The sequence below is a fragment of the Pelecanus crispus genome, chromosome 6, assembly GCF_030463565.1.
Source record: "Pelecanus crispus isolate bPelCri1 chromosome 6, bPelCri1.pri, whole genome shotgun sequence".
In the NCBI taxonomy this organism is placed as follows: Eukaryota; Metazoa; Chordata; class Aves; order Pelecaniformes; family Pelecanidae; genus Pelecanus; species Pelecanus crispus.
This window is the reverse complement of record NC_134648.1, coordinates 49,788,046-49,800,997: the sequence shown is the minus strand read 5'-3', so window position 1 is coordinate 49,800,997 and position 12,952 is coordinate 49,788,046. Positions and strand designations below refer to the sequence as shown.

Genomic DNA, 12,952 nt, shown 5'->3' with positions numbered 1-12,952 from the left:
TACTGTGACTAGATGAGTATAAGAGATCAACATTTATTCAGCTAACAAAGGATTTTTTTTTTTTTTTTTAAATAAGCTATTGGTCTTACGAAAAGAATATAGTGGTTAAAAAGCAAGCTGAGTTTGCTTTTCCTCAAGCATCACCAGCAGAGATACAAATTCAGCAGCCCATATGCTCTTTTTTCCCCTTCAGTGGAGACAGCAGAAACACAGTAAGTCTGTTACAGGAAAAAATAAATTATAAGGGGGAAGAAACACTCTGAGCCCTCAGCACATTTCCTCCTCCTCTGTGCTATTCTGCAAGGTTAACAGGACAAAACGTTACCCTAACTAGATCCAAAGGACTTAAAACATTAATATTTCACACTGTAAAAGTGTCTTTCCCTCAGCCACAGGGGGAAGTCAGTGATAAAATCAAAAGTCTCAAGCTCCAGTGTTTAAGTACTTTGTCATACACCTCGGCAAACAGAGAAAACATGAGGTAAATTTCTCTTTATGCAAGCATTTTAAGCTTCCCTATAAGATTTATCTATAAATAAGCAGAAAGTCACTTACCCCTTGACTAGTTCAACTGCGATGAAGTCATTGCCATCACCACTGTTAAAAAGGATGAAACCATCAGCTGAGGTGGTCTTGAACTGAAAGAAGAGGTGCATGGAAGTATAAGCCTGCAAGGTGGCCAAGCTCAGGTAACTGCTCTTGGTCTTGAACGTCACAGGGTCAGCTATAATGTTGCGGAGACCAAAGCGTGCCTTCAACTCGCAATAGTCAATGTCGCCATTCTTGCACAGGTCAATGTAGAGCATCCCGTTGAACATGAGGCTCTGGAGGTGGCCAATGAAGCTGGAGGGGATGACAGAGATGTACCGTTTCTCCGTCATGATCCCTGTCTCGATGTTGTGGAACTCCAGGCGGGTGTGATCACCAACCATTGTGCCTGAAAGACAGAAACAACGAGGAACATCCAGGAAGTCCAGGGATCAGTAACAGATTATATGGAGCCCTTCACCCCCAAGTCTCCAGACTAATAGTAGTACTAACTTAATCCCATCTGATCATTGTTCAGCAGCTTGCATAAGAAAATGTATAGACTCTTGCCGTTGCCAAAACCTGGCAGAAGAGAGAAGACAGGACTAAAGGGCCATGGGCAGCAAGCTCTGTATTTCTCCCTGTGCTTCACAGACTTTCTGGTTTGCCAAGAAGACTAGGTCTGTCCCTTAAAGCCTACAGTGACCTATTTGATCCAACAGTCCATCTGCCAAACAACTTGGACACTTCTGAAACAATTCTTACAAGTGTGCTTCCTGAAAACACTCAATAAACATAGATTAATATAAAAGGAGCAGAATGAGAAGTGACAATGGTCATAAACCTGCTAATATTTATTCCATTGTCCTCTCCTGGTGCCTGATGTTATTTCTCTTAAGACCACAGCAGGAGGGAAACACACAAGAATGCACCAGTCAAAAAAGCCCTCCATATATTTAAATCATCAACGTACCACTTGGGCTATTTGTCACATTGTGATGGATTTTAACCTCTCAAAATATTCAAGCTATTCAGTATACCAAATATATCAGGCTACCCTTGAAGCATATTTAAATGTAAGCGTGCTAGGCATCAGTACAGACGCAGAATCCACACAGATGAAGTAAAAAAGTATGCTAAAAGACTAGTTTGAGTACCAAGACAAGTTGGGCAACATCAGAATGAAAACCATTACAACCAACCTTATTTTAGTCCTCTATAGTTCCTCACTGAGACAGTTTTATCTGTTTGGTCACAGAAGCAAGTATCCTTTCTACACAGCCCCTGTGCCATTTAGTATACAACAGGAATAATATTAAATTCATTAATTACTCAACATTTCATTGTTTTCTCGCAGTTCAACATACAACCATTATTTAACCTCTGCTACAAATATGCTGTTATTTTTTCTCTTATGAAATTTTCTGCAGTGTTGTATTGAGTTTACATGCTGAGGTGCTGGCTGCAGGACGGCCTCTGTGAGGAGAGGCCAGGGCTGTCCCGCACCAGACACAGCCGGTTCCAGCCGGCTCTGCCACAGACCCACCGCAGGGACAGCTGAGCCACTCAAACAACACGGTGGTGCCTTTGGGAAAGTGTATTTAAGAAAAGACAAAATGTTGCCCATAAGTGAGGAACAAAGTTTAAAAAAACCCCAAAACCAAACCCCCTGCAAACACCAAGGTCAGAAAAGGAGGAGGGGGAGGAGGTGCCTCAGGCGCCAGAATGGAAATTCTCCAGCAGCCCTTGGAGAAGACCACAGTGGAGCAGACACCCACACCGCAGCCTGTGGAGGATGTTTTGGTAGCAGGGGGGCTACAGGGGTGGCTTCTGTGAGAAGCTGCTAGAAGCTTCCCCTATGTCCGATAGAGCCAATGCCAGCCGGCTCCAAGACGGACCCACTGCTGGCCAAGGCTGAGTGAATCAGTGACAGCGGCAGCGCCTCTGGGATAACATAGTTAAGAAGGGGGGTGGGGGAGGAAATGTGCAACAGCAACTGCAGCTGGCAAGAGGAGTGAGAGAGAACACGTGAGAGCAACAATTTTGCAGACATCAAGGTCAGTGAAGAAGGAGGGGGAGGAGGTGCTCCAGGCACGGGAGCAGAGATTCCCCTGCAGCCCGTGGTGAAGCCCATGGTGGGGCAGGCTGTGCCCCTGCAGCCCATGGAGGTCCATGGTGGAGCAGATATCCACCTGCAGCCCGGGGAGGATCCCACACCGGAGCAGGTGGATGTGCCCGAAGGAGGCTGTGACCCTGTGGGAAGCCCATGCTGGAGCAGGCTCCTGGCAGGACCTGTGGACATGTGGAGAGAGAGGGGAGCCCACGCTGGAGCAGGTTTGCTGGCAGGACTTGTGACCCCGTGGGGGACCCACGCTGGAGCAGTCTGCTCCTGAAGGACTGCACCCCGTGGAAGGGACCCATGCTGGAGCAGTTTGTGAAGAACTGTAGCCCGTGGGAAGGACCCACATTGGAGACATCCGTGGAGAACTGTCTCCTGTGGGAGTGACCCCACACTGGAGCAGGGGAAGAGTGTGAGGAGTCCTCCCCTGAGGAGGAAAGAGCAGCAGAGACAACGTGCGATGAACCGACTGCAACCCCCATTCCCTGTGCTGCTTGGGGTGAGGAGGTAGAGAATTTGGGAGTGAAGTTGAGCCCGGGAAGAAGGGAAGGGTGGGGGAAAGGTGTTTTTAAGATTTAGTTTTTATTTCTCATTATCCTACTCTGATTTGATTGGTAATAAATTAAACTAATTTCCCCAAGTTGAGTCTCTTTTGCCCGTGACAGTAATTGCTGAGTGATCTCCCCGTCCTTATCTCATCTTATGAGCATTTTGTTATATTTTCCTCTCCCCTGTCCAGCTGAGAAGGGGAGTGACAGAGCAGCTTTGGTGGGCACTTGGCATCCAGCCAGAGTCCACCCACCACAGATCCACAATCCCAAAGGAGTAATGAGGCAATTCCTCTGGGCTGTATTCACATGCCTTACACAGAGGTCCCTTTCCTCTTTTTCACGATGCTACATCTCATTCGCTACATACTTTTCAAAGGGGATCTTAAAAACAAGCACCTCCTTTAATACAAAGAGCTATGTTAACCCATTTGCCGTATCATCCTTTCTTAATGCAAACAGGGAAGCAAAGCTCCTGTGGAAAAAGGACAGCAGCAAATATGAAATTAAGACAACATCCAAATGCATACACACCAGACCTACTTTCAACTTTTTCCTACTTTTGCATGTTTCTCTACTTAATCTTCTAGTACATTGCTAATACAATTACTGCACAGGTCAAGTCCTTCGTTTTAGAAAGTTTTCCAAAGGAAACAGCCACACTATCTGTTGGTCCCTCTGCCTCCAATAACATTTTAACATGCTGGTCAAATTCAATCAGGTTTAAAGGAACAGATGGGTCAAAAATATTTACATTCATACTAGTTTTGTGAAAAATTCACACCTGGATTAAGACCTAAATAAACATTTCCGGTATGATATAGACAGGTAAAATTTAGCAATAATATCCTGCTTGATTGCATCTGCTGGTCAATTAGCACAGGTACACAACTCTTGACTAGTCACTGCAAGAGGTATTTCTGAGTCACTGGAATTACACCTGGGAGTCACACCCATCACCATAGCCGAATCCAGGACAAACTCCTCTTTTAATTCCCCCAGGTCATATCAGCTGGGACTTACAAGCTTTCCCATATTCTGTGCTATCTCCTGAAATCTCCTAGCATTTCTCACCTAAACAGCTCCCAGGTGTTAAAAGACAAAAGAAAAAAATATATTGATAGGCCTTTCAAGACTTTTCCTACTATTCACAATACATTCTTTCTTTCTGCTGGGGATAGAATGAAAGCTGAAAATACTTATAAGACAACTGGATGATACATCCTGGCTTGTGGTGCATAAAGAGTCAGATTAAATGAATTTATGGTCTCCTCCGTGCTTAGGTCCTCTTGAAACACTGAAGTATTCCTAACTTCTCTCTCATGATCATGTACAAAGTGCAATTTTTCAGTTTACACTTTGTCCAAATGTGATCAAGTTTTTGCAAAGATAGCAAACAAGCACAGTTGTTATTAGAAAAAAAATGTTTTCAAGTATCTATTCCAAATATGAAGAGAAGATATTATGCAAAACAATTTATTTTTTCACTTTTTCCCAACTTTAGCAGTGGATCTAAATTTAAAGACAATTATACACAGACCATTGACATGAAAAGTTTCAACCCAAGCAGATACAGCTGGACAAACTTACAAGCAGCTGAAGAGAGTCACATATTTCTGACTATTCAGAAATTCAAGAGTCAGTACCAATGCAAATGTTTTTAAATCCTGAAAAAGTTCTTTACCAGAAATAATGTTTTAGTTTAAAAAATGACACTTCACAGGAACTGAAACTGTATATGAGAAACTTTGTTTAGACAAGCCATCTCACTTCCACTACTGTGATTGTTAGGATCTGTTTCAATTTTAATGTTAGCAAATCAAAATTTCTGGTTTCTCCAAACCAGAAAAATTGCATTTTCTTAAAAATCATAACTAAAAAAAATTAAGAAAATAACTTAAAATCCTATTACTTTACTTCAAAAGATTAGAAAAATAAAATGTAGAGGTATCAAGGACCAAGAGCAAGTAAACTCCTCTCCTTAGCTCTTCTACTGTTAGATAAATGCAAAGAAGTTGTTGTTGCTGGAGTAGGAAAGAAAAGTCAGGCCTGTGAAATCTGGAATACACTGGGACAGGGAACCCAAGTATAGGGGTCATTAGAAATGGAGTGAGGGAAGTTGGAAGAGGTGAAGCCAGAATTTTAGAAAAGGTGAAAAATGAGAAAACTGGGACTGGCTTAAAAGAAATAGCACAGTGATAGCAGTGGTAGTGCAGAAAGCTAAGAGTAGTTCAGTGAAAAGCTGAAAAGGACATGACAATACAAGACCAGAATCAGGACAGGGATGCACTTTCTTAAGAAATCATGGAATGAAATCCAGTATTTTCTGATCTCATTAGCTGTCAGCCTCACCTGCAGAGTTCTCCTCTAATTCCTCCACTGTGCTCTGTAAGGAGTATTCTAACTACTGCAGCTATCAGCAGCTCTTTAGTTCAAGTGGTAGCAGACAGAAAAAATTCCAGCCTCCACTGTGGTACTTGGGTGCTAGCAAGATGTTGTAGGGACGAATATGACTGCTATATTTGTGTCTCATTTATCACTGATGTTCTGAGGTCTGTTCTGAGCTGGGGGGAAAGTGAGAGGAGGGATTTGTGATTAAGCAGCAAAATGCTGTCTAGAGGAACTGGATTCTGTCTCTCCCTTAGACGTCCTGCAGGAAGCCAAGTCAGTCACTTCATTACAAATTCACAGGTGGTCATTAATTGCCTATACCTAATTCTCCAAGTAGCAGGGTTGAGCTAATTTACAGGATCCAATTTACAGACATGCTGAATATTTGTGCATACAAATGACTGAAAAATCATGCCAAATTGGTACCAAATACATCCAACTTTAATCTGGTGCCTTGTTTCCAAACCTGCAAAATGGGAAAAAGACACCTACTCACTTCATATAACACAGACATGAGAATAAGTCCAGCTACAGCTTCTTAGTTCTGCCTAAACATATTGATGAGTAGCACACAACACACACACAAAAAAAAAAAAGGGGGGGGGGGGGGGGGGAGGGGGGAGAAACAACAGCCCTATATTTAGAGCAAAATTTAGTTGGCATGCATTGTTCCAAACATGCAATAAGAAAAAACGCGTCAATCAAATAGGCTGTTTATTTTTACTGGGGGCCCAATTTAGACTGCTGATCTATGCTTAAAGACAACAAGAATCCTGTGGAAAAATCTATGTGACCACATCATTGAAGACTATATCATCTGCCCAAGGAAGTGGGATGCAGATTGCGCAGAAAATCTTAACTCTGGCTTTTCTGACTTTTGACTTTGCCATCATGGCATTCTTTTAACAGATATTTTTAGCTGTAATGCATCTTTAATTATGTAATTCATATACATGTACATATGCACATCCTATTTTAGCACAGAATTGTATCATTATTATTTATAAACTCAGTTCCATGAAAAAGAGACTTCAAAAAAACAGATGGCTTTTTGGGGATTGAGTTGGTAATGCAGAGAGTGCCACCTCATGGTGCTTGCTAAAAAAGCATATGCAGAAGAACCACTCTCCTTAAATGCAGAAGCAAACAGGATGAAATGTTTACCAGCACGTTTCACTAATTCACAAAGTTGCCTCTTAAATAAAATTTTATTTTCCTACAAGCTAATGTTGAGTAAGCCTCTGTCAATTCCAACAAGGAGAGGGAAAGATTCTTCTTTCATATGCTTCTGATTCTCTCTTGCAAATTCTCAGCCTATATAGCACAGCATATATTTACTTCAGAGGGAAAATATGTATCAAGTCATTTTCCTGCAAACCCACTTCTTAGTGCTTATTTCAAAATCCTGATCGTGGCTTTCCAAATAATCTAATGACCACATTACTTAAAATTAGTTGCATTCACACAGCAGAAAAGAACTTTTTGCAGAGTAGTCTAGCACTGCCTATGGCAGCCACTCCTTCCAGTTGCCTTCTGAGTAGAAGGTACTCAGATGGGGGAATGTCAGGATTCGGCACAACAGCATGGGTCACAACTAAGTGAACACACCCATACCAGTGTTGATTCCAGGGTTACCGTTCTTTGTGATTCTATTATCAGCCTTCAGACTGCTGGCGTTTTCCTCAAAAACCTAGTTCCTACAGCTATATACAGCTATGAGAATTTTAGACCTTCAAAAAAAAAAAAGAAAAATAAGTTTCTGGCTCTTGCAGCTGGGGGGAAATGGACCAGAAAAGCAAAATCTCTAAAATTTTGTAATTAAAAAAAGATCAGTCTAAAGTACCTTGGGAGACACCAGCTTTCCTGAGTGAGTGATCTTTTCTTCCCCCCTTTCAAGTACATTCCTCTACAGAAAGAAGCAGGAGCTCAAAAATGCTGTCAGGAAATGCAGGAAAGGAAAAGATGGGGTAAAAGAAAAAAAAAAGAAAAAAAGAAAGGAAGAGGGAAAGAGGGGAAAAAAAAAAAAAAAAAAAAAAAAGACTGACATACTCTATACATTATGATATACCCTAGCAAGCTAGAGTCCTCCCTAACATCTAACATGAAGTTGGGAACAAACCACTTTATTTGTTTTTTCTTCTGGATGGCTCTGAGCCATGAACACAGGAACTTGGGGGGAGGGGGGACACACCAAACAGCAGAGACAGAAATCCATATTCTTTAACACGTCTATCAAATGTTGGCTTACCATCAAGGAAAAGTTTGTGCAGAGGAAAAGTTTAGAGAGCCTTGGTTTTGATTCCACAGCACTGGAAACTGCCACATTTGCTCCTCAGGAACGAGGTATACTCACAGCATACCCCAAACAGAGTCTGGCACAAAAGAGTGCTGCTTAGCACCTTGGGTATGTGCAAGCTCATCTGTCTCCTGATCCCACATTTCATACAGTCATAGTTGTCACAGAAGTTTCTGGTGCTGGCTAAGAACAGTTAGTATCTAGGAACTGAATATTAGTTTTCAACGTAGTAACACTAAATATACAAGAAATAAGGTGGGGGTGGGGGAAGGAAGAGATACACATACAAGAACAGGGAGAATGCGTGTTACAGCAAAGGAGACTGTGAATGGAGATACAAAGATAGTGACAAAAATAGTCATACATCACACTTACCCTCAGCAACATCATCATCCACCATCAGCTTGAGGCTCTTTCCTCGACGAACTACCCGGACAGTGTGCCACTCGTTGTCATTGAGTTTCTGCCCAGCATAAAGAGTTTCAGGTCCCTTGCCTGGGGATGGTGATAGGTACAGACAGTTAAAGCCAGACCACCAATCAGTTTAGTAGTTGCTCAATGGGAAAAGTCACCAAAATCAACCTGGTGTGATACAGACTAGTAGACTGTGTAGGTGTATTATGACCTGTAATCAATCCTCACACCTACACCTCCCCAGCTCAGAGAGAAGTCAGGGTCACAAACTCTTCCACTTGAAGTGCCTTCCTCTGCAGAGCCCAGCAGTCACATGCATTTAAAACAGGGGTAGACATCTCGCTTCTGCTACAGTATTAATTTCCAAACATCACATTGTACAGGGCACTGCAGTATTAGAAAAACAAGCTGGTGACAGAAATGTCTCTAGAGTGGATCCATTACAGCAGAACTTTGCTCTCCTGAGAATCTAGATTTACAACAGCCCCAAGGTGCTTGGGATTCATTTCAAAGTTAATCACACTGGTCTCTCAACACTTAGGTATCAAACACCAGGCTGGTTTCAGTCCTTCAGTCTCAAAAAAACCCAAGAACAAAAAAAAAACCCAAACAAAAAACCAAACACACACCCCCCCCCCAAACCCCACCTCTCAAAAAATAATCATTAAAAAAAAAAATTAAAACCACAGAAAGACAAACACTCACCAACCTGGCTGATTGCTCTAAGGCTCTTTGGCAAAGCAGCCTGGCTATAAAGTGCTTACTTCGCCCCTGAATTACAGGTCAAAAGGGAAAGAGAAGCCCTTTCTTCTCCAAAAGATAAAACCACAGTTGCCTTGCAAACAATGCTCCTGGGAAAACAGCATTAGTGCTACCTATATTTGTCCAGTTTTGCTGCTCACCCATCACAGTTGACATGCTATTACTTAAAACATTAATTGTTCAGATTACAGGACTGGAACACCTCATTAGTGCCAAATGGTAAGTGAAATTGAGTAATGTGTGTGCTAAATTAAAAGTATCTATTCTCATTTCAGTACAATACTAGACTGGTTTTTGATACAGATATATTGGAGCAATGCAGAATGAGGACAGCAGAACTCGTTGCACATCAGGTCTGGGCCCATTGCCCAAACTGGCAAAAGGGGAACCCAAGAAAGGAAAAGCAAGACACATTGAACATATTAAAAGAGACAGGACAGGGCCAACAAGAGGCACTGCTACAGCTCAGCTTACTGCACTGGTAAAACTAATGTCAGATATGCAGATTATTTCTCTGTGTTTGTTCAACACAAGCAAATCAATCTTTTTTATTCACATAGCCCATGAACAGCATTTCTTTTGACCAGTTTTCAATGGACTGGTTACATAACATGGAATAAAATGTATGCGTCTTCAAGTGAAACTGTGCACGAGGGGATGCACCCACTCTGATCTGTGTCATGGTGTGGACTAACAAGTAGGAGTAGCATATTCCATAGTGAGACAGAATTGAAGGAAGGGGTAGGAAAAATATCCAGGGACTTTATGTAGTCCACAGTATGCACACTGCCTACTTAGCAACATTACTGTAACTGCTTCTTACTGAGGGGGAACGTGGGCAAAGAAGGTGGTGTCTCATTCAGCTAGGATATAACGTGTAGTAGGGGAATCCTATGGAAGGAGACCAAAGCAAAATGAATATTCTATGGTTTGCCTTAAAGGATCATGCGGTGCACATTAATAAAAAAGGAGGTCAATACCCTTTCAAATAAAGCCCATTGCTAGCCAATTTTACCATACAGCGAGAGGAAAAAAATGTTTCTACATTGACCTGAAAAATAAGAGAGTCACTCTTAGATTAGAAGGATGGGGGATCATATATTTTAGTTACAGAGAATATCTCCTTAATGGGAGAAATCCATAACCTGTGCAATTCCTCACCCATGTGTACAAGGCAGCTAGATCACGGCCAGAAAGCTTAAGTTCTCTGGAACTAGACAAGCAAAACTTTGTTAAGTAGAGTCCAAGAAAGTTATGCTAGATTTACACCGGTGAGTGAACACATTTTATTCCTTTGGCCAGCCACCCTGGCTGTGCCCTCTCCAGCTGCTTCTTCACTCCCAGGGCATGAGAAGCTGAAAAGTCCTTGACTATTGTAAGCACTACTTACCAACAACTAAAACATCAGTGTGTTATCAACATTATCCTCATACTAAATCTGAAACACAGCACTATACCAGCTACTGGGGAGGGGGGGGATTAACTCTATCCCAGCCAAAACCAGGATACCCAGGGCACACATCACAAAATGATGTCTCCAGATGGCCAGCAAAATTATTGCCTCCATCAAAATATACTGCATCGATTACTGTAGTTCCACACAGCCACTTCCCATGGAGGAAGACAGAGGAGTTCATCTGGACCTGTGTGTTTTTGTAATGCCACCTGAAAGCATGGGGGTGGGAGAGGTGGGCAGCAAATACTTTTTTAAAAAAAAAAAATCTTTTCTGCAGGTCTAGAGCTTTGGAGGGCTCGTCCAAGTGAAACAGGCAGGTATGCTGACATTGCTTAGCTGACAATGTAACACTTTCTATGCAGCAGCTCTGTGTTCAACATGGTTGAGTAACTAAAAGTTGCTGACCTTGAAGTTCCCACTTTTCAACCCTAGCCTGACAAAATAGGGGTCAGCCAAAACAAGCTGGTTTGGCTTGTCATTGCTATCTTGATGCCCACTGTAACTCTTTTGTTTTGAAAGTGACACCAACAGAAGTTATCTGACTAGATTCTCAGAAAATGCAGCTTAACCAATTCACAAATAAATGAGTAGAAAGTTTCAGTTTTCCAACTTCTTTTTCCAAGTAAGGTTGTCTGCAAATGAGATTGCTATTTAAAAGGAACTGGTTAGTAGTTTGGGCTAATAAGTTTGCAAATTAAGCACTGCAGATGCAAATTATTCCATGTTAACTAAATCCATGTCCTGATCAGCCAATTTAATATTTTATCAGTAGAAAAAAAAATTGGGAGTTTTTAATATTTTTGTTCACTCACAAACCTCAGTTTTGTATGCAACAATGGGCATTAGCTTCTTTTGGTAAGGTTACCCAAATAACACTACATAGAAAAATTCAATACACAAGCATGCTCAAGAGCATTCAGATAAGTTTTTCAAACTACACATATTTGAGTTTTTTTAAAAAAGTGTTGAACATTATTTTACTCTATTTAAACTGTTTTATTTTCAAATGCTTTCAAGACATTTACACAGCAGGTGAATTGACCTGAAAAGCAGCAAAATTGTGCCCCCATCTTTCATTTGCATACTATCAGCTGAATTGCTGCTCCCTGTGTAAGCTCCCACTGAATTCCAAGTGGTTCCAGGAACTCTGTACAGAGGGACTCCCACATCTGGATGCTAAACTTCATTTTATTGAGCACGATTACTACATGTGCTATTAATATATAGACATTTATATGTGATCAATTTTTAAAAGATGACTTGAAGATTCCTAATCCAAAAGTTGCAGATGCTGGGGAGAACAGAAATGAAATGGGCCACATGTAGCAGAAGGATAATGCTCTCTTCAAGTACCATCTCCTACCCATTAAGGCATTTCCATGGTCTTACAGCTAAACACACAGAACCAAGTGTTTAAACTGAAGTTGGTGGGGTTTCTGTTGTTTTGTAGGGGCTTTTTTTCTTCCTTTCAAGCTATCTGCACCCATACCACCCTTCAACTAGGATAATCCAGATGTAGGAGGAAGCAAAACAGAAGGTTAGCTGGACAGAGAAAAAAAGTCAAAGATTTATATCCTTTTGTGCAACAGTTTTTGATGATAAAAGACAAGGAAAGACAAGGAACTCTTGCAGCAAAGTTACAAGCTGGATGCCTGGAAACAGTCTATTTATAACAAATACTTTTGATAAGATGGCAGTTGGGCATTAGATAATCTTTGCAATTTATTTAATTTTTATGAGTGAGAAGAGTAAAAGACAAGATAACAGGCAAAAGAATAAGAAAGTTTCTATTGTAGCAACAACTTAATAGTTAAGCTGCCAGAGCATGACTCCTGTTGGTGTCTCTGGCCTTCTTGGTCATTCCATTGCCCTTCCTAATGTCCTCTAAGGAACCGCATAACATACAGAATTGCTACCTCTCATTTTCAAACTCAAATGAGGCAGACTAGTACGTATTCCTTCAGTGCTTTGCAGTGGCAAACCCTACTTAATCAGAAGCAAAAATATGTGTCTCTGGCATACCCATATTCTGGACATTAGCCAAGATGCAGTTATGGCTTCTTCAGCAAGTATTACTTGATTCAGCTGCAGTGACTCCTCCTCATGCTCTCATGAATCCTTTGACACTTACTCAAAACTTGTGTGCATGTTGTTCATAAAAAAAACTACCAATATATGCTTTCAAACATGGAAGAACTCCATCCAATCCGCCCAGGATGTCCCAATTATTATCCCTATATCAAAGGTGCACTGCTGCTATTTAATAGCTTGGCCCAAATAGACACTATATAAGTGCCAAGAATAGACATGCCAAAGTATAAGGAATCAAAAAGTAGTTCATGCCTTCTGAAAATGCCAAGTTGCTTTCCATCTGGCCTCCAAGAACTCACTCATTTAAAACAAACAACTGGTCAGAGGGATGCAGTCAAAACAATAGC

At 41.4% G+C, this 12,952-nt stretch overlaps 1 protein-coding gene across 25 annotated transcripts in view; it reads right to left on the bottom strand.

The window, feature by feature from the left end:
- Positions 1-12,952, bottom strand: part of NRXN3 (neurexin 3) — a 1,006,895-nt gene that overhangs the window by 590,321 nt on the left and 403,622 nt on the right. For all 25 annotated transcript variants that reach the window (XM_075711856.1, XM_075711855.1, XM_075711861.1 and 22 more), the window contains 2 exons: positions 8,258-8,377; positions 556-937 (listed from right to left, as the gene is read on the bottom strand). In XM_075711856.1, the coding sequence (XP_075567971.1) occupies positions 556-937; positions 8,258-8,377 (502 nt within the window). The remainder of the gene's footprint in view (positions 1-555; positions 938-8,257; positions 8,378-12,952) is intronic.